Source organism: Chionomys nivalis, chromosome 7 (genome assembly GCF_950005125.1).
Source record: "Chionomys nivalis chromosome 7, mChiNiv1.1, whole genome shotgun sequence".
Classification (NCBI taxonomy): domain Eukaryota; kingdom Metazoa; phylum Chordata; class Mammalia; order Rodentia; family Cricetidae; genus Chionomys; species Chionomys nivalis.
The window spans coordinates 102,080,183-102,104,013 of NC_080092.1; the positions used below are offsets into that span (position 1 = coordinate 102,080,183).

Consider the following 23,831-nt stretch of genomic DNA (forward strand, 5'->3'; position numbering starts at 1 on the left):
TAACACCCAGAGCTCTGCCAAGAAAAGCCCTGGGCTGTTGAGAGCATCGGCTGATATAATGTACACAAAACCCTGGCACCAAGTCTGGTGCTCCTCAGAACTCAGTTAAGGTCGGTGCCTCCACTGCTTAGGACTTTAGGGTTTGTCGTGTACATGGAACATACCTATCCGTTTTCATACACCGCCGTACCTTCTTAGTAGCCAGCTCCTACGCATCCTGACCAACATGTCATTAGTTAAAAGGCTCTTCCCCGGGACACCCTCCCTAGAGCTTACTGTCATCATACTGACATGCAGACATGTATGATTGGCCTCTTAGCACTGGCTGGAGCTTCCTGAGGGCAGAGAGTGCCCAGAGAGCATCTCCTGGGAGAAAGATTTTTACACTTGCGTTACCTTGACTACAAATAGTCTGAGCCCAGTCTCAGCTGAACCCAGGACAAATGTCTATATCAGAAAGGTAAAAGAGCAGCCAAATCTTGTTGGATGTGGTAACACACACCTATAACCTAAGCACTGGTGACGTACCACGGCATGCCAACGTATACATACATACATGTCAATGAATAAACAATAAAAAGAACTTTTTAAAATTAGGTTTAATGAAGGTCTTTTCCACCAAGCCTGACGGCTTGAGTCCAATCTCTGGAAATTGACATGGAAGGAGAAAACAGCCTCTCTCAAGCTGACCTCCGACCTCCATATATGGGTAATAGAAGAAGCATGCTCACATATAGAATCGATCAATGTTTAAACAATCTTAAAACCACACCTGTTACCTCAACACTCAGGAGGCTACAGCAGGAAGATCAGGAGTTCAAGACAAGCGTCGGCTACATGAGACTCTAGCTCAAAAAAATATAATCAATTTAAAAAAAACAAATAATAGTTCTCAAAGCAGACAATGGGGAGGGGACTGAAGCATGCCTAAGCCAGGTATGCCCTTGATGGGGAAAAAGGCCACAATCCTCATAAGGAAGATACACAGCCCCTAACTCCTGCATCACCTGCTTCAAGAGTCTGCCCTGATGAACGGTCTCCTTTCTCTACTATCCCCCCCAGTCAGTAGCAGGAGGACTCTCCAGGGGTGAGTGTCTAGGCGTGTCTTTGGCATGATGGCCACCTCATCGCCACCACTCAACTGTAGTAGCCCATTAGAGCGGTGAAGGTCAGCTATGTGGCTAGGTTCCAGGCTATGGTGGCTGAGCAGGGTTACAGAGAGATCCCAAGGCCCTGGGCTTTTAGGAACGTCACACCAAGAAAAAGCATCAAAGGGAGCCCCTCCCAATAGTCTAGTTCACACCTCCCTGAAGTCTGCCTCAGCCCCTGATGGAGGGATAGACTTCCAGCTTTTGTTCCAAGGAAATGGCTGTCAAAAAGAAATGAGACTGCTTCATCGGGTAGTCAGGGAGATGGCTCAGGCAGTGGGGGAGCAACAGGGGACAGGACAGACACTGACATCTGGGGGAGCCAGGATCCAGCAGTGCCTGGAGAAGTTTCTACATCCATCCTCAGCAGCTTGAAGGTGGCAGCTGGAGATGAGGGAGCCATGGGCAAAGGGCCATGCCAACATCACTGCTGGAAAAGCCGTCTTCCCTTGGGTAGTTCCAGTCCACGAGGGTCACTGACACCAGACAACTGATGGGCAGCCAGATGTTGGAAGAGGAAGGAGGAATTTTTCCAGATTCTTATCAAGGGTCCAAGTATCTGGCAGTTCGGATAACACCCACTCACACAGAAGTGACCACACAGAGGGTGCTCAAACAAGGTCTGTGTGCTCCAATACTGAGCCACAGACACTAGGACCCTGGAAACCCTAAAAGCAACCACTTTCAGGCTTCAGGATTCAATCCATAAGTATAAGCCTCAGCTCCCTGGCTTTTTTGTTTTGTTTTGTTTTGTTTTTTGAGACAGGGTCTTACTATGTAGCTCTGGCTGTCCTAGAACTCACTATGCAGACCAGGCTGGCTTCAAATTTACAAAGATCTACCTCCCTCTGCCTTCCAGGTGCTGGGATTAAAGGCATGTGCCACCACACCCAGCTCCGTATCTTTTAAAGACTTTATGTGTATCAGTATGTTGCCTGCACGTATGTACGCCCCTCCATCATGTTCGCGCTGGGTACCCTCAGGGGTCAGAAGAGGACATTGGATAGAGAGGGACTGGAGACACAGATGATTGTGAGGTGCCCTGTGGGTGCTGGGAACAACCTGGTTCCTTTGCAAGAGTGAGTGTGTTTAAGCTTTCTAGCTCCTATTTCCACTTCTTGACACAGAGGCTTAGTGGGGTTTGGACTCCGGGACCTTCTCATTTCTATCTGAGCCTCAAGGATCCTATTAGAACGGGATTCGGGGCATCTTGTGGTATCCAGGAACCACGGGAACCAAGCACTAGCCCCACAGGGACGATGGGCTGTAGATGCTAGTCAATATAGAGTTATCTATATGATTTATTTATTTTGGGAGGTTATTTAGAGGTCTTTCTTTTTGTTTTGTTCCATTGATTCCAGAAATTCTCACAAGCATCCTACCAAGAGTTACATTCCCAGTCCTCTCTGCTTTTTATTTTGAGGCACTAAGTTACCCTGGCTGGTGGTGTTGGTTGTTTTATTCTTTTGGCTTCTTTGGGGCCCACCACCCAGCTCCAAAATAAATACACACATGGAGTCTTATTCTTTCTTATAAATACCTGGGCTTAGCTTGGCTTACGGCTAGCCAGCTTTTCTCAAATTATCCCATTTACCTTTTGCCTCTGGGCTTTTTTCTTTTCTTACTTCTATAGTCTTATTTTCTACTCTTACCCCGTGGTTGGCTCCTTCTTTTCTCGCTCCTTGATCTCTCCTGCTCTTCTCCTAAATTCCTTCTATTTATTCTGCCTGCAGCCCCGCCTATCCTTTCTCCTGCCTTGCTATTGGCTGTTCAGCTCTTTATTAGACCATCAGGTATTTTAAACAGGCAAAGTAACACAGAGTTAAATACAACATAAAAGAATGTAACACATCTTTGCACCATTAAAACAAATGTTCCACGGCATAAACAAATGTAACACATCTTAAAATAATATTCTACAATAAGCTGGTCTTTAACTTTCAGCTTCAGTCCCAGTCTCCAGTATGACTGGGACTATAGGCTGTGCTATCAGGCCCGGCTTATAGTCTTTCTACAGAGGTCAAATTGAACCTAGCCTCAGCAAGCTCAGTTCACTGCTAGAACTCTCCAAAGTTGAGCCTCCCCCCACCTCAGAGGAGATGCTTATATACCCTGTCCCCTCGCATCTCCTAAGGAGAGGTTCCTCCCCATGGCACAAGGCCCAGACACTCAGCACTATTATCAAGTCATCTGCCCCCATTCCCCATCACTGTCATCCTGACTCCTGCAGCTAGAATCTTAGACTGGATTTGGATGTCCAAAGGGACAGAATCAGAGGTTGTCCCAAGGCTGATGCTCTGCCCCACTGGAGAGGCCTTGCTAACGGCTCCAGTTTAGAGCCTCAAGTGCTACTCTGTCGAGTGGCCTGTGACCCAGGGGAAAGTGGCTTAACCTCTGGGACTGGCTTTCACATCTAAATTGGAGATACTAGCCAAGCAAGGCACCTGCCTTTAATCTTAGCATCCAAGAGGCAGATTTCCGTGCATTTGAAGGTAGCCTGGTCTATGTAGTGAGTTCCAGCCAGAGCTCCACCAGAGAGACCTTATCTCAAAAATACATAAAAGGGATACTGCTATTTAAAAGTTAGGAGTTGAATGTATTTCCTTAACTTGCTATGAAGTGCTTAAAAACAACAGAACCAATCCACAGTGGATGCCATGCATGACATGGTGAGATGCTGGAAGGCTGCCCCTGAGGTCAGAAATGTCTGCTCTCATCATCCCTGTTCAATGCTGGGAGTGAAATTCTAGCCAGTGCAAGTGGACAATAAATAAATAGAGCCTGCTTTGGAAAGTAACTTTGTATTTGACGATCACAAGATTAAGTTTAAAAAAAAAAAAAAAGGAAAACACACATACACCATACACAATCTTTGTCAATAAATGCAAAGCAAAATTCAACTGGATCCTAGGTACTAGCAAAAGGCGCTCCAAAAACAAAACGAAGAAAATACTTTCAGGCTGGAGATGTAGTTCAGTGGATAGCGTGCGTGCCAGTCTTCCCAGCAGCAGTTGCTGAAGGCACGGTTTTTTTCTTCAGTGTGATTTTTGGCACATCTGGAGAGATGAGTCAGTGGTTAAGGGAACTTCCTGCTCTTCCAGAGGATCTGGGTTCAGTTCCAAGTACCCACACAGCTAACAAACATCTGTAAATCCCAGAGATGTAGGCACAACACTGTGGCCTCCACTGGCACCGGCCAAACACCCATATACAGGAATTCAAAATAAATAAAATCTTTAGGTGGCTTTGACTGCATGTGGAAGGACTCCAGCCAGCCCTTCTCCCCCATCTACTCTGCCTTGCTAAAAAACATTAGATTACATTTCTGAAGCTAGCCCCCAAGACCTATTTCCTTATTTCGCCACTTCCTCCTCCTGAGGCTGACTACCATGGTCCAGCTATTAAAGTATTGAAGTCCAGAAATCAAAAGCCTCCTTTGGCCCACCGAAAAAGCCCAATTTAAATTAAACACCTCATCCCAATACAGGGTTTCCCTTTTAACTTTTATAAACTGTCATTTTCCTATGGTCATGGCAGTCCTTTGTCCCCCTCTGGACAAATATCCCTGCTCCCTTCCCCTTCTCCCTCATCCTCTATCCCCTTTCTTATTCCCTGCCTTTTGTCCATCTGGGGCAAATAAATCACCTCTGTACTGAGAACTTGGAGTGTCCTGAGACAACACTGTTCCTTACAGCATGGGTTTATGACGCAGGACATTTGATCACTGTGTAAAGATGTCTGTCCTTCCTCACCCACCTAAGGTACCTTCTGATTGTTATCTTACTCTCAGAGTTCTGTAAAGAGGGTTTTGCCATTCCTTTGTCTTACTCAAGGACACACAACTGGAAAGTGGCAGCCAGGGGACTGGGAAACAAAAATACTAGCCTAGTTTATTATCCCCATTGCTGAGCCCTGTTCTTTTGTTTTTATTGAGCTACATTCCACACCCCCTCTTCCCTCCCCTTTCACCCTCTCCCATGATCCCCATGCTCCCAATTTACTCAGGAGATCTTGTTTTCTACTTCCCATGTAGATTAGATCCATGTATGTTTCTCTTAGGGTCGTCTTTGTTGTCTAGGTTCTCTGGGATTGTGATTTGTAGGCTGTTTTTCTTTGCTTTACGTCTAAAAGCCACATATGAGTGAGTGCACATATATTTGTCTTTCTGGCTTTGGGTTACCTAACTCAATATTTTCTATCTCCATCCATTTGCTTGCAAATTTCAAGGTGTCATTTTTTTCCTGCTGTGTAGTACTCCATTGTGTAAATGTACCACATTTTCCTTATCCATTCTTCGATCAAGGGGCATTTAGGTTGTTTCCAGGTTCTGGCTATGACAAACAATGCTTCTATGAACATAGTTGAACACATGTCCTTGTGGTACGATTGAGCATCCTTTGGGTATATACACAAAAGTGGTATTGCTGGGTCCTGAGGAAGGTTGTTTCCTAATTTTCTGAGAAATGCCACACTGACATCCAAAGGGATTGTACCAGCTTGCATTCCCACCAGCAATGCAGAAGTGTTCCCTTTACCCCACAACCTCTCCAGCATAAGTTGTCATCAGTGTTTTTGATCTTGGCCATTCTTTCCGGTGTAAGATGGAATCTCAGAGTTATTTTGATTTGCATTTCTCTGATGACTAAGGATGTTGAACATTTCCTTAAGTGTCTTTCAGCCATTTGAGATTCCTCTGTTGACAGTTCTCTGTTTAGGCCTGTACCCATTTTTTAATTGGATTATTTGTTCTTTTGATGACCAATTTCTTGAGTTTTGCATATTTTGGAGATGAGCCCTCTGTCTGATGTGGGGTTGGTGGAGATCTTTTCCCATTCTGTAGGCTGCCATTTTGTCTTGTTGAACATTTCCTTTGCTTTACAGAAGTTTCTCAGTTTCAGGATGTCCTATTTATTGTTTATCTCGGTGTTTGTGCTACTGGGGTTATATTTAGGAAGTGGTCTCCTGTGACAATGTGATCAAGTGTACTTCCCACTTTCTCTTCCATGAGGTTCAGTGTAGTTGGTTTTATGCCTAGGTCTTTGATCTCTGATTGGTCTAATAAAGAACTGAAAAGCCAATAGCTAGGCAAGAAAGGATAGGTGGACTTCCAGGCATAGATAGGCACTCAGAGAAAGTTGGTAGCAACACCTTGGGAGGTTAACAAGCTATCTGGCAGAATGTAGATTAATATAAATTACTTAGTTTAGTTATAAGAGCTAATTGGGAACAACCCTAAGCTAAGGCCAAGCTTTCATAATGGATATAATGTCTTTGTGTCATTATTTAGGAGCTGGTGGTCCAAAGAAGTCTGATTAATGAATTTTTCACTCCATTGGTGTTTTGGTGGAGTCTTTTGGGGGTGTGCCTTTTAAGTATAGGATAATATTGGGTGCAAATAGGAATAACTTGACTTCTTCCTTATTTGCACCCCTTTTCTTCCTTTTTGCTTTATTGCTCAAGATTAGACTTTCAAGTCCCACACTGTGAAGGAGTAGATACTGTTGATTTTAGAAGATAGGTTTTTGGCTTTTCTCACTCAGTCTAATGTGATCTCTAGGCGCAGCTCTGACACAAAGCCTTTAACATGCCGAGCTATGTTCCTTCTATTCCTAGTTTCTTTGTGGCTCTGCTCTTGAAGGGATGCTAAACTTGGTCCAGGCTAAGTGAAGTTTAGCATAGTACATCAATCTGTAAGACTATGCACACACATTCCTGGCCACAGAAATGTAGGCACACACCACACATACTTCCAAAGACACACACGCACACACAGACATGTACAGGTATAGACCACATGTGGACACATGTATACCTGGCTCATGGTGGACACAGGGCGAGTCAAGCGAGAGCAATCAATAGGGTCCTGGAGATTTATCAATCCTGAGAAAGTGGGCAGCTCTGGTGACTCTGGTCCTTCAGGAAGGTTCTAACCTAAGAACTTGTTTCTGCTTGGGATTTTTAAAGTTTGGATTCCAGCAAGATGGCACTTGCAAGGCTACCAATGCCTTAGAAACTTTCCAGTATCATTTTTTCTAAATCAACATTTAAAATGCCATTTACTTGGACTAATCCTATGTTTTCACGTGTCAAGATGGGAAATGTAATATGTTTAGTGGTCACTGAGCTGGGTCCCTAAACAGGGATGCATGAGGGCAGCAGGTGATTTCTGAGTGCACATATGTCCTTTTACATATGGTGATTTCTGAGTGCACATATGTCCCTTTATGTATGGTGATTTCTGAGTACATATATGTCCCTTTACTTACAACCCTAACGAGATATAAAATAACCTTGTCTGATTATTCCCCTCTTACCAATACAACAAGCCCACATTAGCAAAAACCTAAAGCTTGGAGCCGGGCGATGGTGGCGCACGCCTTTAATCCCAGCACTCAGGAGGCAGAGGCAGGCGGATCTCTGTGAGTTCGAGACCAGCCTGGTCTATAAGAGTTAGTTCCAGGACAGGCTCCAAAACCACAGAGAAACCCTGTCTCGAAAAACCAAAAAAAAAAAAAAAAAAACTAAAGCTTGGGAGGACCAGAGGCCTTGGCCCATTGATCACTGACTTAGGGGTCACGGTTTCCTCCGAAGACGTTGTTAAGCCTATGACTCAGCACGAGAAGTCCAGAGAAAAGCATCCTTTGGCAGTTTGGGGGATGCTATAATTCCAGAGCATAAAACAAGTCCCCTCTGCTGGTGAGTGAGAGATGGGCGTCAGGCACCTGGTCATTCCATACCTTCGCTTCTACCTCTGCTACCTCAGGGACACAGGGAAGGCGGTGGAGAGGCACAGGCCAGGCTTGCTGGCATCCTCAGGTCAGAGGGCTCTCCACTTTCCCCAGTTCCCAAGGTTGACATCAGGATACCTGGCCTGGGCACTTCAGGATCTCACTGTGGTGACAGTAAGTGATAATAACAAGGTTCCTTCCTCACAGGGAGGGAGAGGAGAAAAAGATGCCCTGAGGGGTACGACAGAGTTGTGGCCCCTTCCTCAGGGTCCTGAAACATCTGGACCAGCTCTGCTGACAAGGGATGACAATAACCCTGAAGGGACTCCTACACTCCCTAGCACAAGCAGATCTGTATTGAGAGGACGTCATCAGAAAGTTTGCATGTACACACACACACCTAAGCATACACACGAGCATTATACACAGAAACACACTATGCAATTAAGAGGTCTGAAAAGACAACTCTCAGAGTGGGATGTTAATAAGGCCTCTATCAACCAACAACAAAAACTAGCAATAAAAACCTAACAGCTTCAACTAAAATGGACCAAAGATGTGATCTGGCATTTCTTCACAGAAGGCACCGTGAGCTCAACACAGACATGAACAGCCGTTCAGCTTTGCTTGGCCCCAGAGAAACATGAGATCACCTTTGCCCCCAAACAGGAATTTGCTATCAACCGCCTCCCCCCGTCCCCCCACTCTGCAATCAGATGCTAGGGGTGTGTGGTAAGGCTATGAAGAAATCAGGGACTCCCTTACCCCCATCACTGCTGGTATAACTGCTGTGAAAAACAGCTCAGCAGTTCCTCAAAACAATTGAAAATAGAATTACCGTATGATCTGGCAATTCCTCTTGCGGGTGCACACCCAAGAAGTGAAAGCGGGCCTGGAACAGATGCCTGTAAACTCCCATTCGCCACAGCCAGAAGATGACGGCAAACACGGATAGGCATGTAGCCCAAGCGCATCATGGGGTCTGATTCAGCCCCAAAGGACGAGGTTCTGACAGCCGCTGAGACACAGATGACCCTGTCGACATTACGCCAGGTGAAGCGGCCCGTTTAGGAGGCCCTTAGAGTTGGCCGCAACTCCCAGAAACAGGAAGGCTATCCCCAGGCCTGGGATGGGGGTGACCCCTGAAAGCAGTTCACCTGGAGTCGTGACTGGTAGGAGCGATGTTTGGTAACGCTAAAGAACACTTCCCACACGTGAAGTGTGAGATGCATGCCATTTCACACAAATTGGTGGAACCCTGAAGGTGCCCCTGAGATCTTGATGTGCTGGTAACTTTACTACCAACACGATGTATCCGAGGTAATAATCTTGGCTGATCAGCTCCACAAGCGCCTGGTACGAAATTTGAAGAAGAATCTCGCTCAGGAAGCTGAAATCCAGTGTTTTCTTCTCCCACTTCAGCCCCTGAAGTCTCCACCCAGCAGTCTCCCATTGGGGTCTATGAGGCTGTGACCCAGTAGCATGCTGAGTACTTCCGGCCCCAGTGCACAGTGTCCCAGCACCAATCTTGACATCTAGACTCAGAAGTTTCTAGAGACTGTCCTTGAGGCAGGGATCAAGAGCTCTCTAGTGGACAGCTATGAGCCTGGAACACAGCAGTCTTTGGACCTAGTCTAGAAGGCCAAAATCATCCAGTTACCAGGTCAGGAAGAAGTCTCTTACCCAGGTATTAAGACCTTGGTGGCATATGCTTAAAATCCTAGCACCTGGACCCAGAGGCAAGAGGACCTCCGGCTCCAGGCTACCCTGGGCTGAAGAGTGAGGCTAAGTCTTCAACTTCTGCCTGGTTTTTAATTTTGTTTTAAGTGGAAGTCTCTAGAAATCTTATTCTTTCTTCATGGTTCTATTTTTGCTTTAGAAGTTGGGGGAAGCATGGTATAATGTGTTTCTGTTTTATCCTTGTACATTGTTTGCAAACAATGAACTGAAAATGTTCCAATAAAAAATAGTCCAGTAAACAAAAACAATTGTTAAAAATGCTGAAGACAGCCGGGCAGTGGTGGCGCACGCCTTTAATCCCAGCACTTGGGAGGCAGAGGCAGGCGGATCTCTGTGAGTTCGAGACCAGCCTGGTCTACAAGAGCTAGTTCCAGGACAGGCTCCAAAAACCACAGAGAAACCCTGTCTCGAAAAACCAATAAATAAATAAATAAATAAATAAATAAATAAATAAATAAATAAATAAAAATGCTGAAGACAGAGATGCTCACCTTAACAGGAGGAACGTCTCTGCTCAGCTGTGCTCTCCAGGAGTAGGGTGGCCTGGTTTTGTTAGTAATGGCTGGTGTGGAGGAGCAGACCAGCTCGCAGAGCCCCATCTTTGGGGCTCACCTGCCAATGGGCCACCACCTCACATATGCTACCCTAGTTTTCTTTCTGTTGCTGTGATAATAACATTCGACGAAAAGCAACTTTAGGAGGAAAGAGTTTATTTGGCTTATACTTCTAGGTCATAAGCAGTCACTGAGGTAAGGCAGGAGCTTGAAGCAAAAACCATGGAAGAACACTGCTCACTGGCTTGATCTGATAACGATCTTTTCTTAGAGAGCCCAAGCCTACCTATCTGGAATGGCACTGTCCACAGTGGGTTTGGGCCTGCAACATCAATTAGCAATTAATAAAATGTCTCACTGACACAACCACAGGTCAATACGATCAGGGAAATTCTTCAGTTGAGGGTCCCTTCCCCCAGGTGACTCTAGGTTTGTGCCAAGGCAGAATACAGAGGTCTCCGTAGCCTCCTTTACCTGTGGGTGCTGGACCAGACAGAACTCTGCCTACAAGGAACTTGATAACACAGGATTCTTGAGACTCCCTCATCCCTGGGAAAAGCTTAAACTTAGTTTCCCTGCCCATGGAACAGGCCAACAGTACTTGCTCCTCCTGTGGACCAAGCTGTGGTAAAACAGGAGAAAGGAGGTGTATGGGGGGGGGGAGCTAACACTCGTGACTCCTGAATCCCTTGAGGAGGGCTGGTTAAGAATCCTGTGGCTTGCCTACTTTACCCCTGCTCCCACCCAGTGAACTGTGGGAAGAAGATAAAGGCCATTAGTAGTTAGCTGGGTGTGGCTTCAACAGAGGACTTCCAAGATCTTCACTAACTCCTGAAATGCCTTTGTCTCAGCCATAAGTAGTTAACCCTATAACCAGTGGGGACAGGTTGACAAGATGTCTGAGGCTATATATACTTTCCTTTGAGGTGATCACCCAACTATAGCCACAACACAACCTCAGTACCCAGCAGCAGCCTGTGGCCAGTGTTACTTACGTGTACCAAACCACAGAACCCTCTAAAGGCCCATCAGGTACAGACACGGAAACTAAGGAAGGATTCAAATGTCCCCTCAGTATGTTTTCTTTGTGCTACCTCCTCACACAAAGGGCAGAAGCAGGGCCCACACACAGCAAGGATCTGCAGAAATGAACCACACACCTAGGGCACTCAAATCTCTCAGAGAGCCACAGCCTAACAGAGCAGAAAGGAAGTGAAAATACCTGGCCTCTGGAAGGGGAACAGTCCTCCACAGTATGTAGGACAACCCTCGTGGTTCACAGGGCCCCAGGACAACATTCAGAACCCACAGACAAGCAACCTTGCTCTAGTTAGGTTCAGATTCCCTTTCCCCAGGCAGTTTTCTTTTAACCTGCCCTCATCCCTTAGCTCTGTCACCTGTCATTTCTGTCTTAGTTAAGGGTTAAGTTGCGTGAGGCTGTGTGACCGCGCTGACGACAGAATCTGTGACTTTACGCATAGCTGGCAAACGCACTAAGCTGCAACCTCATTGTAGGGTTGAGGTTTTGTTTGTTTCTGAAGACACGCTCTGACAGCAGATGCTGGACGGCCCTGTCCTGTCATAATCCCACAGTACACAAGCCCCACAGCTGGGCAGAGAAATGCCCAGTAGACATCTGCCCCTCCCTTCTGCAGGTCTTGGCTGCTCTGAGCCTCAAGTTTCAGTGGGACATATGAGAACAAGCTCTGTAGGCTCAGACACACAGACCAGAGGGATCGCATGGGCCAACCCTCGAGTCAGCCACTCAGATGATTCACCAGATGCGCCAAACACCACACGATGCAGTAAGTCTCCACCAGTTTAAAAGGCCTCCACTTAGCGTCTCTCCTGGGGGGTGTGGCAGCGAACAGTCCGGCTCAGCACCTTCCAGCATCCCCCAGGGGTCAGCTTTAGCATTTGAGTAAAGAGCTATGAGGCCCTGACGCCTTTGATCACCAAAACTTAGCTCACATACAAACGTCATTCCCCTAAAACTGTGCTCTGTATGTTTCTCTTATTTGGCCATCAGGGAAAAAGAATCTCATGCTGGTATTTGGAAATTAGCAGAGAGCAAAAGTTGAGCTACCATTTTCAACTTTTATTTGCCAAAACATCCCAACTTATTTTCTGGCTAGTGTACTCTGCAGTTAGACACCTGGGAGCCTCTATCCAACACAACAAAGACAAACAACAATCTTATGGCATTCAGACTGTCTATGATATACAATGTATCAACAATTCTAGGAATATCCAAACAGCTACTAGCCCTTCTAGCAACAGCTAGAAGCTAAAAATTTTAAAATATTTATAACAGCACCATACTACAAAATACTTAAAGATGAATTTAGTAAAATGTGTACACTTACAAATGAAAACTGTATTAACAGTTCTAATAATTAAAGAACATCTAGCCGGGCGATGGTGGCGCACGCCTTTAATCCCAGCACTCGGGAGGCAGAGGCAGGGGGATCTCTGTGAGTTCGAGACCAGCTTGGTCTACAGAGCTAGTTCCAGGACAGGCTCCAAAACCACAGAGAAACCCTGTCTCGAAAAACCAAAAAAAAGAAAAGAACATCTAACCAACATCTAACCAAATTCTATTAATTGGCCTCTTAATCAATGCCACCTAAGAAAGAATCTCAGATTTTGTGCAAATCAATTCTAAATTTAAGATAATATAAAAAACTAGCTAAAATATTTCTATAAAAGTAGAAAAACACTTAATACAGCATGGTGAAAACTTCTGTAAAGTTTCAGTAGACACTGGAGTAAGGACAGATGTGCACGCATATCTCCACGCGGATCCACATGCACGTGGTCAAGTGCCACGGTGAAGCAAAGGAGACACACCAAGTGCTTAAACTGGATCTGCACATAGAAGAAGAAAGAAGAGAAAAAAAAAAAAAAAAAACCTTGGCCCTTATCTCAAACGATGTACAAACTTAGGTGACAATGAATGACAGGACTGATTAAGAGTCTTAACTAAAATTTCTAGAAGAAAATATGTAATAAAATGTTTGTAAGTTGGGCAGAGTGTTTCAAAATAGAATTTAAACTTGTAAACTGAAAGTGGATTTCATCAAAATTAAAAATGTTTGGCCTTTGGAAGTTGAGAAAAATGACCTTCATTTTTACAGACCCTGATGGGTACTCTCTCCATGGACTCCTCTGACAGCTGATGTGATGTATCTGGTAATTTCCAACAAGAGCCAGAAGAAATGCCACGGAGGGCAAGGGTGATGAGGTAGAACAACAAAGGCCACAGGCTGACCTGGCATCTGTGGTCTAAGCCATCTGATGCTGAGGGGCACACACTCCCAGAGCACTGGCCACACAGTCAGCCTAACAGCTACCAGCCTAGGAGGCCAGTCAACTCACTGGCCAATCAGCTTCCTGCATAGTGGCTCAATCAGGGTCTTGGAGAGGCAGAAAGGCAAATGGAAGATAAGGCAGAATGGTCTATAAGAAACGGACAAGACCTTGTTAGAGACTGAAAAGAAAGGACAGAAGGAGATGATGAATATAGAACACAAGATCTTCCAAGAAAAGCAACAGGAGAGGGGGACAGGTAAGGGAGGTGGCACTCAGGAAGTGGCTGTGGGCACTGCCCCTGGTCTAGGGGCAGGGAACGTTCCTGTCAGAAGCAGCACAGAGTGGACCGTGGGCAGCAAAGTAGCCCTGACTACTACAGCTGTGGGCAGTGTGCAGGACCTGTTTGGACATAGTATCCGAGACTTGTAATCACCAGATAGTGATACCAGCTGCAGTCAGGGCTCAGAAACTCTTGAATATCTACCTAGAGACGGTCGGCACAGGGTACAAAGTCCCAATCCCAAACTAGCTGTGTGCAGACAGGGCCAGACCCCACTGTTCCAGCCAGAAAGGCAGAGGGAGGCATGAGGACCCTGGTTCTCTGCAGACTCCACTTATCCACAAAACTGACCTATAGCAACAGACTTTTATGCCATTAAACTTTGGAGCGGTTTGTTATGCCGTGGTGACAACTATGGTGTTGTCAGTGACATGTGGTAGAGAAGCTACTCTACGAGAAAGCGCGAATACTGTCTCTGAATCCAGGGATTCTATCCTCTTTGGGAAGAACAGACAAGGGCAGGCTGTACAGGCTTCTCACGCCCATATAGCAAGGATGCAAAGATAGCCCAGAACTCCTGGTGTCCACAACCGGCAGTCTAGGGGTTGGAGACTTTTAATATTTCTCTCCCTGCTGTTTTGGGTAGTTCTGCAGCGAAACTTCATTTCGGTGGGTGAAATACAACACTCTATCAAGTCAGGTGCTCTGATGGTAACCTGCACATGGACCTATTTGCCGACTTCCAGAGCAGGCATCCTAGCACCGGCTCTGATGCACACACGTGCATTGATTGGTTTCCTGCAGAGGCAGGTGGGGAGTCCTGGGAGGGATTCTCTGCACAGGGATTTCTCAGGCACAGCTAAATATCGCCTGGAGCCCCAACAGTCTACAGCTTTGCCTATCAAGCAAGTCATTAGCAGCTCTGCGGAATAGCACCACAGGGATTTGGTGTGGTTCCCGTGAGTCATGGTGACTCCCTAAACAGACACCGCAACAGAATGATTTACTGAAGGGATCCAAGTGACCGGCACAACGTTTTGTTTCAAGCCAGCATGCTGGTCCCTGTCATGTTTTGCTTCTCTAGGTCCTAGAGAATAAAGGGTCCCCCACTACGGGGAACACCAGGGAGCATTTGTTCATCTGAATGTCTGGAAATAATGCAGGGTAAAGGACTGTGGGCTACACTCATTTCAAAGTACTCAGCTGTACCAGCTGCCTTCTTCCTCAAGCCAGACACCATCAAGTTATACAAGACTGGGAACTCAGCTGGATGTGAGATTCTTCCTGCTCAAAACACCCTTCACTGGTTCACTTTACTGAGGTGGGTGTAAGCAGGAAGTATGGGACAGAAATATGGTGAGCAACTATTCCCTAAACTGCTTAGGAGAAGAACAGGGGCTGGATTTGATGCTCCCAGATACCCTTGTAGGTACTGAAGTTCCAAATCTCATTTTCAGAAGAACTGAAAACCATGCACTCAAGTCTCAGTCAGGTCTTAAAATCTCAAATTCTAACTGGAAAGATTTAGAAGAGGTGGTGCCAGATGCTGGCTCATTCGGGCACATGGATCCCTGTTTACTCCAACTAGAGTTGAGACTCGCTCATCAAGTCAGACTGAGTAAAAAAAAAGGGGGGGGGGCAGCATAGATGCTGGCAGACCATCTACAAGCAATTTTAGATATTAGACAAATTGACAGCGGCTTGAATACAATGGCATGGCACGGCACCTGTGAATGCTATCCTCTGGACTACGGTTTGGGAAGCACCTGGTTCCTAGAAGGTCATTCTCACTACACTGAGGTACAGAGAAACCCCTCTAGAAGGCTGTGGCTGGGAAACCTTGCCATGCTGCCTTGTTTTAGTGCTCTGTGGATACCTTGTGTCCCATGATGTCATTATACATATGAACACCATGTCAATACGCTCAGGTCCAAGGACAGGACATTGTACCACTGAGGTCAACATAAGCATAGGGAAATATTTCCAAAAAAACTGGTTTTGCCCACTGATAAAAGTTCCCACACATGGATGGCTTAGTTCAGATTTTTAAACTTAACGCTTGTCTATTTGTCTTATAGGGATAAGACCAGATTGCTGTATTTCTTGGTTTACAAAAATCCAGTCTCAAACTTTATGAAACTAGTTCTGACAATTCAAATGAGAATTGAGAGGGACTGGCTTACTTACGATATATAAGCACTACTGGATCAGGTGCTGTCCCAGTATGTTAGGACCTGTGGTAGGGGCAGGGCCCTGCTCATAGTCTAAAGCTAATACAGAACCATTTGCTTTAATCCCAGTTTGGGGCTCATGAACTTGGAACGAGGTCAGCTAGGCAGCCTCTATTGCTTGAAGGCTCGATGGGTTGGCCACCACCACTAGCTTCTTGCCCAGCAAATAGCTGGTGTCAGCTTTTGGCAACAAGCTGACTAGTTGGTCCTGGCATCTCTAGGGCAGTGGTCTCAGGACACATGAATGTACAGCTCCGGTCTCCCCCGGTAAATGTACACATTCCTGAGGGCCTTGGTGCTACCCCCCGCATCCAGACCCTCTGCAAATGCTAGGGTTATATCTCTGTCCCCGAGACAGGTGAGAAAGAACATAAACATTTCATTATAGAGAACCATTTATTACTGCAAGGGCAGATCACACACAGTCCTTCAGGGCTGCCACTTCTCAGATACATCTTAAAACGTTGTTCTGTCTATTTTATCAGTCTCCTCCACACACATCCAAGAATGAAGATGCTTTGGAGGACAGGAGAAAGTCTTTCACTGTCCGTGGAAGAACAGAATGGTCGGGCGCGGTGGGAAGCAGCAGAGGAGTTCCTCAAAAGCACCCAGAACGGTCATCTCACCCTGCAATACTGTTCCTATAAGCCCAGACCTGAACAGAGAGAGCTCAGAGAATGCATAACAGTCACTCACAGCAGTGTTATTCCCAAATCACCAAAAGGCAAAGACGACCTGCTGTCTACCGAAATATGGAGAGGACGCACATGATGGACTGTTTGGCAGCTTTAAAAGGGAATAAACCTCTGCACTTTCTACACTGTGGATAAACTCTGAAAACATATTTAGTGGAATAAGACAAGCTTAAAATTTCAAAGAAAAGTGTTTAAGGAATAGTTTCCTTACTGTTGCCAAGCAACTTACACTAAGTTACAGACAATCCTATTGTGCCCCTAATAGCCAGTGACAAGAACTGCAGACAGATCAAATGCTGAGTTGCCAGGCAGCCTCAGCTGACACTTGGGCAGCACATCCTCAGTCACCCACTTTGTAAGCTGACAGAAGTAGAAATGCTACGATAATTGTATTTGAAATGCAGAAGATAGAGAGTAAGCAAACATACAGCAGTTAGTCCTAAAGACCCTCAAAGAATGAACGCCAGGGAGAGTAAGTGTTGATAGTGAAGACTTCAGGTGCCAAATCTCAGCTCCTGGAGGAAAGCTTTGTGAGCAGTCAAGAAATAAGAGGGAAGCCATCCAGTGTGTTTAGACTCAAACTGCAGAAAGTTCATGTGTAGGGTATCCCACAGGGCCCAGGCTGAGGAGAGGTATCTCGGGATTGATGCTGGAGCCAAAGTCAGTAAAGTCTAGCCGAGAAGCTGTAGGCCTACACTATCTGCTAACATGAGGCTAGGTAATGGTGGTCTTGATTCGCCATACTGATGCTCAAGGAGCTGAGTCAAGGTCAGTAGAGCAGCCATAATAAAAGTGCTCCAAACAGGGAGCCTGAGGCCCCGCAGACTTGCAAGGAAGCACAGCTAACCCAGCTCAAGAAATTACATTTGGGTATAGTCTAGGTATGAAAAATGAACAGGTAGAAAGAAGAGTATGGGCAGGCAAGAGAGAGGAAGGGGGACCAAAAGGGGAAGCCGTAAACAGGAAGGGGATATGTGAGGATTCTGGGAAAGGGGTGTGAACAGCCAGGAGGGGCATGAACAGTTAAGAGAAAAGGCTATGGACAGATCAGAGGGATTTTAGACAGGCAAGAGGGGTATAAAGTAAGAATGAGGGGCATAGCAGATGGAGTGAGGGCCATGGACATGGAGCAGAGAAGGGAGCCAGGTCAGAGGGAAAGACAGGCAAGAGGGAGTAGAAAGTAGGAGTTGAGAGGAGTCGGCAGCGAAAAGGGAAGGGTGAGACTACAGAGTACAGGGAATGGGAGGAGAGCGCTGGTGGCACTGATGGTCACATTAATGATTCCTCCCCCTTCCCTGTTTGCTTTCGTCACCTCCTTCATGCCGGGCTACCCCGCGCCCCCATGAGAAATCAGATAATCCATTTCCTTAAACTGTCAGTGTGGAGTTCACAGGCAAGGCCTCACTTGCTCCGACACTGCTCTGAAGTCCTAGTCTGAAGTCTGCTCTTAGGTTTTCGCCATCAATGACAGTAAGTACACTCAGCCAAAGACATTTTAAAATTATGGTATAAAAATTATGGTATAAAAGCTTTTAAAGAAAAAGTCAATGAGTGCCTTGGGATGTATATTCAATCAAGTGAAACAAATCTCAAAACCTATACACCACGAATGTCCTGGGTGAAGCCTATTTTTCTTTTGTAACCAAAGAACATGAGGAGGGTAAGTGCTACCCAGTTGGAATGAACACATATTTCCCTCTTAGTCATAGGTAGATGACTTTGTTTCGTGTTCATGGTCCCCGTTCTACCTGTTCACAAGAGTCCCAGTTGATTATGGGGCAGCAGGAGGACTTAGTGGTCTCTCATGTCTACAGACAATAGGGTCCCTGGGCCACCAGAACCTACAGCATGGGGATCACGTACAATGCCTTCTAAACCAGCTGTAATTTTTCCTTTACTTAATTTTGTTAAAGATCTTCAAATGAATGGGTTATTGTGTGGTCAGTTATGAAAAGACCTATGTCTAATGGTGAAACCCTCGAATTTACAAACAATAAAACTGAGTCCGAGGAACGTTTTAGGGCGTCTAATTAGAACTGAAGACTCAGGTTTTCCCAGCAAAGACAAAAAAAATGGAGGAACAGATATTGTACTGAGAGTGTTAGAATCCCAGATACAGCAGTCAGGAAGCAGAGGCAGTGAATCTCTGCGAGGTAGAGGCCAGCCTGAGCTACAGAGCGAATTCCAGGACAGCCAGGGCTACACAAGAATCACAGACAGAAGGGTACAGGGCATAATCACAGTAACTAACTTTATACATATTGATTCATCTGGATCCTTTTTAAAGAGTAGACCTTTCTCCAGTGATATGCAAAGTAATGGGATATGAGGCATGGTGCCACACCTCAGTGCTGAGGAGGCATGGGGCCATCCATGGCATGACCTTGCATTGTGTACATCTGTATCTTTAATACTTCTCAACTTCAGAAAAAATGTTTAGACAAGGCATGCTGTGTAAACACCAGATAAACAAAAGAGTCTGCCCAGTTGGCCCTCCAGCACCTAACACATTACATTAGCTAATAAGAGCTCTGCCCCAGTGCTTGAGCTAGCTCTTGGGAACCCACTCCTTACGCTGGGTTGCCTTGACCAATCTTTAAGGTTTTGTTGTTTTGTTTTAATTTAACTAAAATGGTCTTTTGTCAGCATGTATGTCCATGTGAGGGTGTCAGAACCCCTGGAACTGGAGTTACAGACAGTTTTGAGCTGCCATGTGGGTGCTGTGAATTGAACCTGGGTCCTCTGGAAGATAGCTAGTGGTCTTAACTACTGAGCCATCTCTCCAGTCCCATCCTTGGTGCAGGGGGAGGAGCTTGGTCCCGGTCAACTTGATGTGCCATGCTTTGTTGACTCCCACGGGAGGCCTGCCCCTTTCTGAATGGAGACAGAGGAGTGGATGAGGTGGGGTGGGGGGTTGGAGGTTAGGGGGTAAAAGGGAGGCTGGGGAGGGAACAGGAGGAGAGGATGATAAAGGGAAATGGTCAGTATGTAAAATAAATGAAAAAAATAATTTTTTAAAGAGGAGTTTGTAAGAAGAGCAGGCACTGTGGGACTGGTAAGGGCTATGTAAGAAACCCTGACACATGGCAGTCAGTCAGATCCTCCCTTCTGCTACGATGGACTCTGAGTCTAGAGGGATGTCACTTGATGGGGAAGGGATAAGCCGAGGTCCCTAGCAGCCACCACTAATGTCATACTCACGTCTGAAGCATTTACTATTGGAGTCCCTGGGCCCAATCTGGGCATATGGCCCAAGAGAAAGAGCCCAGGTGGGTTGCTGCAATACCCTAAGGCTTTTGTCACACAGGCGTCCCAAGGCCTTGGCCAGCTAGGATCCTGTAAGACAGTTGGCACCCATGCCACGCTCTTGATAACCAGGCCTGGTCTCCCACCTACACTCTGGGAAGGACCAGCAGGTGGCCTTCCACTACCACAGAAATATCCAAAAGGACCCGCCCAGTCATGACTGGCCCCAGGAAGCACAAGCGAAGGCCTCTGAAGGCTCCTAGGAAGTACCTGGATCTCTCCAGTTCACCTTAGCACTAAGCATTCGGCTGAGCAGCTCACTCTCAGAAGCCTGGCCAAGGCCTTGAGAAACAGCTGGGCAGATCTCTCTGGACAGGTCAGCTCCAGGGTCACCACACAGCCTTCATTTACAAAAGCAAGCACGGGCGTTATGCCCCTAAATATTCACCCGATTCTCACAGACAGGGCTGTGTTTTCTTTCCATTTCCCAGGATCCTAGTCTGGGGACCGAGTTCCTTCTATCTCCTGCGGTCTGTATAGCTCTTCAGAACATGGACCTGTCACCTGAATCTTATACACTCCTCCATCTTAACTAACTTTCCAATTTTATGGAGTGTCCCTAATAAGTTTCTGGTATTTTCTGACTCTTTGAATATTTCTTAGAAAAGGTCCAATACACATTCACACACAATAAACACTGACAGGCACAGAATTTTACATTCAGTAGTTTCTATGGTGGGTGGTAGTGGTCAGGAGGCAGAGGCAGGTGGATCTCTGTGAGTTTGAAGACAGTTTGATCTATGTGACAAGTTCCAGGCAGTCAGGGCTACATAGTGAGACCCTGTCTTTAAAAAAAAAAAAAAAATTAATCCAGTCTTTTGGTTTTTGCTTTTTGTGACAGGGTTTCACTGTTTAGTTCTGGTTGTCTCGGAACTCACTTTGTAGACCAGGCTGGCTTCGAACTCAGAAATCCACCTGCCTTGGCCTCCTGAATGCTGAGATTAAAGGCATGCACCACCACTGCCCAGCTTTAATTCAGCATTTCTTATGAGGACTTTGAAGTTTAAACCTCAAAGATTAAGGTATCCTATAGTCCATCAGAAAAGCCTTGGGTCACACCTGGGAAGTAGGGGACAGGACCTTGCATGACAAGTAAGTGAGCAGAAGAGTGGGAATATAGTTAAAACATGCTTCTTTAAAACCTTTTCTAATATTCAAATTTCTTTTTTTTTTTTTTTTTTTTTTTTGGATTTTCGAGACAGGGTTTCTTCGTAGTTTTTGGTTCCTGTCCTGGAACTAGCTCTTGTAGACCAGGCTGGCCTCGAACTCACAGAGATCCACCTGCCTCTGCCTCCCGAGTGCTGGGATTAAAGGCGTGCGCCACCACCGCCCGGCCTGAATTTCTTTATTTTTTAACAGCTAAAGTTACTTTTTAAAAAAAATATTTATTTATTTATTTATGCCTGCATGCCAGAAGAGGGCACCAGACCCTGTTACAGATGGTTGTGAGCCACCATGTGGTTGCTGGAAATTGAACTCAGAACCTTTGGAAGAGCAGGCAATGCTCTTAACCTCTGAGTCATCTCTCCAGTCCCGCTAAAGTTACTTCTATATTCAAAAGTTTTTGTACAAAATAATGGTTTTATAACACTATGTTCACACATATGTATGTATAACACCATATTTTCACACATATGTGTCACTGCACTTTGCTCGTACTCACCACCACCCCATTACTTTCTCTTGGCTCTCCTCTCCCCCAATTTGTTCAAGAAGTAGCCAAGCCTATTTAAAATGACATCATGTCTGAAACCTCTGCACTCAGGAAGCTGAGGCAGAAGGATCTTGAGTTAGAGGCTAGCCTTGGCTACACAGTGAGATCTTTATCACATCTTTATAACAGTAACAATAACAAAGTTTCAAAATAAAATTTAATCAAAATTGAAACACAGTTTTCCATAGGCACAAAACCTAACCTCCTAGGGAGAGATTTTGAACTCATGTTGGGCATTCACTCTACTGGATGGAAGTTGCTCTCAGAAGACATGTAACAATGATCCCTGCCCCAGGGCATCCTGATACACTGTGTGCACACTGGATCCACTGGTGTGGTGTTACCTTCCAGCTCTCACAGGCGGAACAGATGCATGGAATAGTCACAGTCTGCCCAATGTTTGCTTTGCACACACTCAAAAATTTAGAGTATATCTTTCTATTCATAGCATAAAAGCCTGTGACAGCAACATGAAGCCAGGGCTCTGTGGCAGGTGCGGGGCCTTGACTGCCTCTGTACAGGGTGACAAGACATTCTCTGCCTGCCTGAGGGGATAGACAGAGGATCCCATAGAGGAAAATCATAATCATTTACTCCATGATGCCCACAAATCCTCACTCAACAGAATTAGGTCTAAGTCAGTAGTTACTAGGTGAAACTATGTCTGTCCTCACACCTGCATACCAGAATGATAGCCATCCTTCTACCTACCTTTACATATACTCTTTATACACAGCCATTGTCACGGCCACTCTCTGTCCACTGCTAAAGCAACTGTGTATTTGATCCTGGAGTCACTGTGGCTGCCAATGTTATGCTTATCCACCTGGGCCATGTTAAGGACACACTGCAGAGTAAAATGCTTTCTTTGGATTCTGAGCAACAGTACTTGAGATAATGCCCTACACTGACCTGACCATCAAAGCTCAAAGCAGCATGGGATTGCCCCAACTAGACATTGTCTAGTTAATAGTGTGTAGATGACCGAAGTTACGAAGTCCAGCCCTGACAGGATGTGTCAAGAAGTTGGACATGGTCCCTGAGGACTCTAACCTTGAGCCTATAAAAGGTCAAACACCCAGTGGTTGTCACCTGTGTCAACAGCTGATCCGATGTCAACTGGTTGATCCAACGTGTGTATCGCTCTGTAGAGTCCGGCGGGTCTCTCCTCACTTGGCATCCTATGATCTGTGAAAGACAACAACACAAAGATTTTAAGGTTTTATAAGTAAGTGTAAAATCCAAGGATTTGGGGGCCAATTCAAGCAAAAATCCTTGGCATCAGGAGGAAGAGAGAACAGAATGCCGCTAGACAGACCCTTGCTGGTAAGCCACAGCCACGTGTTGATACACAGACTAACAGAAAAGGGTTAACTTAAGATATAAGTGGGGCTGGAGATATGGCTCAGTGGTTAAGAGCACTGGCTGCTCTTCCAGAAGTCCTGGGTTCAATTCCCAGCGACCACACGGTGGCTCACAACCATCTGTAATGAGATCTGGTGCCCTCTTCTGGCATGTGGGCATACATGGAGGCAGAATGTTGTATACATAATAAATCTTTAAAAAAATAGATAAAATGTTAAAAAAAAAACCTTAAGATATAAGTGTTAGCCAGAAATACATGTAAGTGATTGGCCAAGCAGTGATTTAAATAACATAGTTTCTGTGTGATTGTTTCGAGTCAGAGCGGCCGGGAACACACGAACAGCCACCGAAAACACTCGGGCAAGTGTTCTTATCTTACATGCAAGATAACAGGTGGTGACAGTGAACCTGGGATAAAGTTCCAGTGTTGTGGGAAGGACAAGGGTTGGTGTGGGGGTCTGAATGAAAATGGCCCTAATACGTTCAGGCATTTGAATACTTGGCCTCCAGTTGGTGGCACTATTTGGGCATGTTAAGGAGGTGTGAACTTGCTGGAAGTATGTCACTAGAGGTGAGCTCTGAGGGTTTAAAGCCTCATTCTATTTCAGTTCACGCTCTGCTTCATGCTTACACTTGAGAATGTGATCCCTCAGCTTCCTGCACCAGATGCCATGCCTGTTACCTGCTGCTGCCCCCCTGCCCATCACGATCTCTCTAGAGCCATAAGCTACAATGAGCTCTTTCTGCCTTAAGTTGCC

At 45.8% G+C, this 23,831-nt stretch overlaps 1 protein-coding gene across 2 annotated transcripts in view; it reads right to left on the minus strand.

The window, feature by feature from the left end:
- The window catches only part of B3gntl1 (UDP-GlcNAc:betaGal beta-1,3-N-acetylglucosaminyltransferase like 1), a 73,336-nt gene that overhangs the window by 13,079 nt on the left and 36,426 nt on the right, over positions 1-23,831 (minus strand). For both annotated transcript variants that reach the window (XM_057774428.1, XM_057774427.1), the window contains exon 6: positions 22,801-22,896. In XM_057774428.1, coding sequence (XP_057630411.1) covers positions 22,801-22,896 — 96 coding nt within the window. The remainder of the gene's footprint in view (positions 1-22,800; positions 22,897-23,831) is intronic.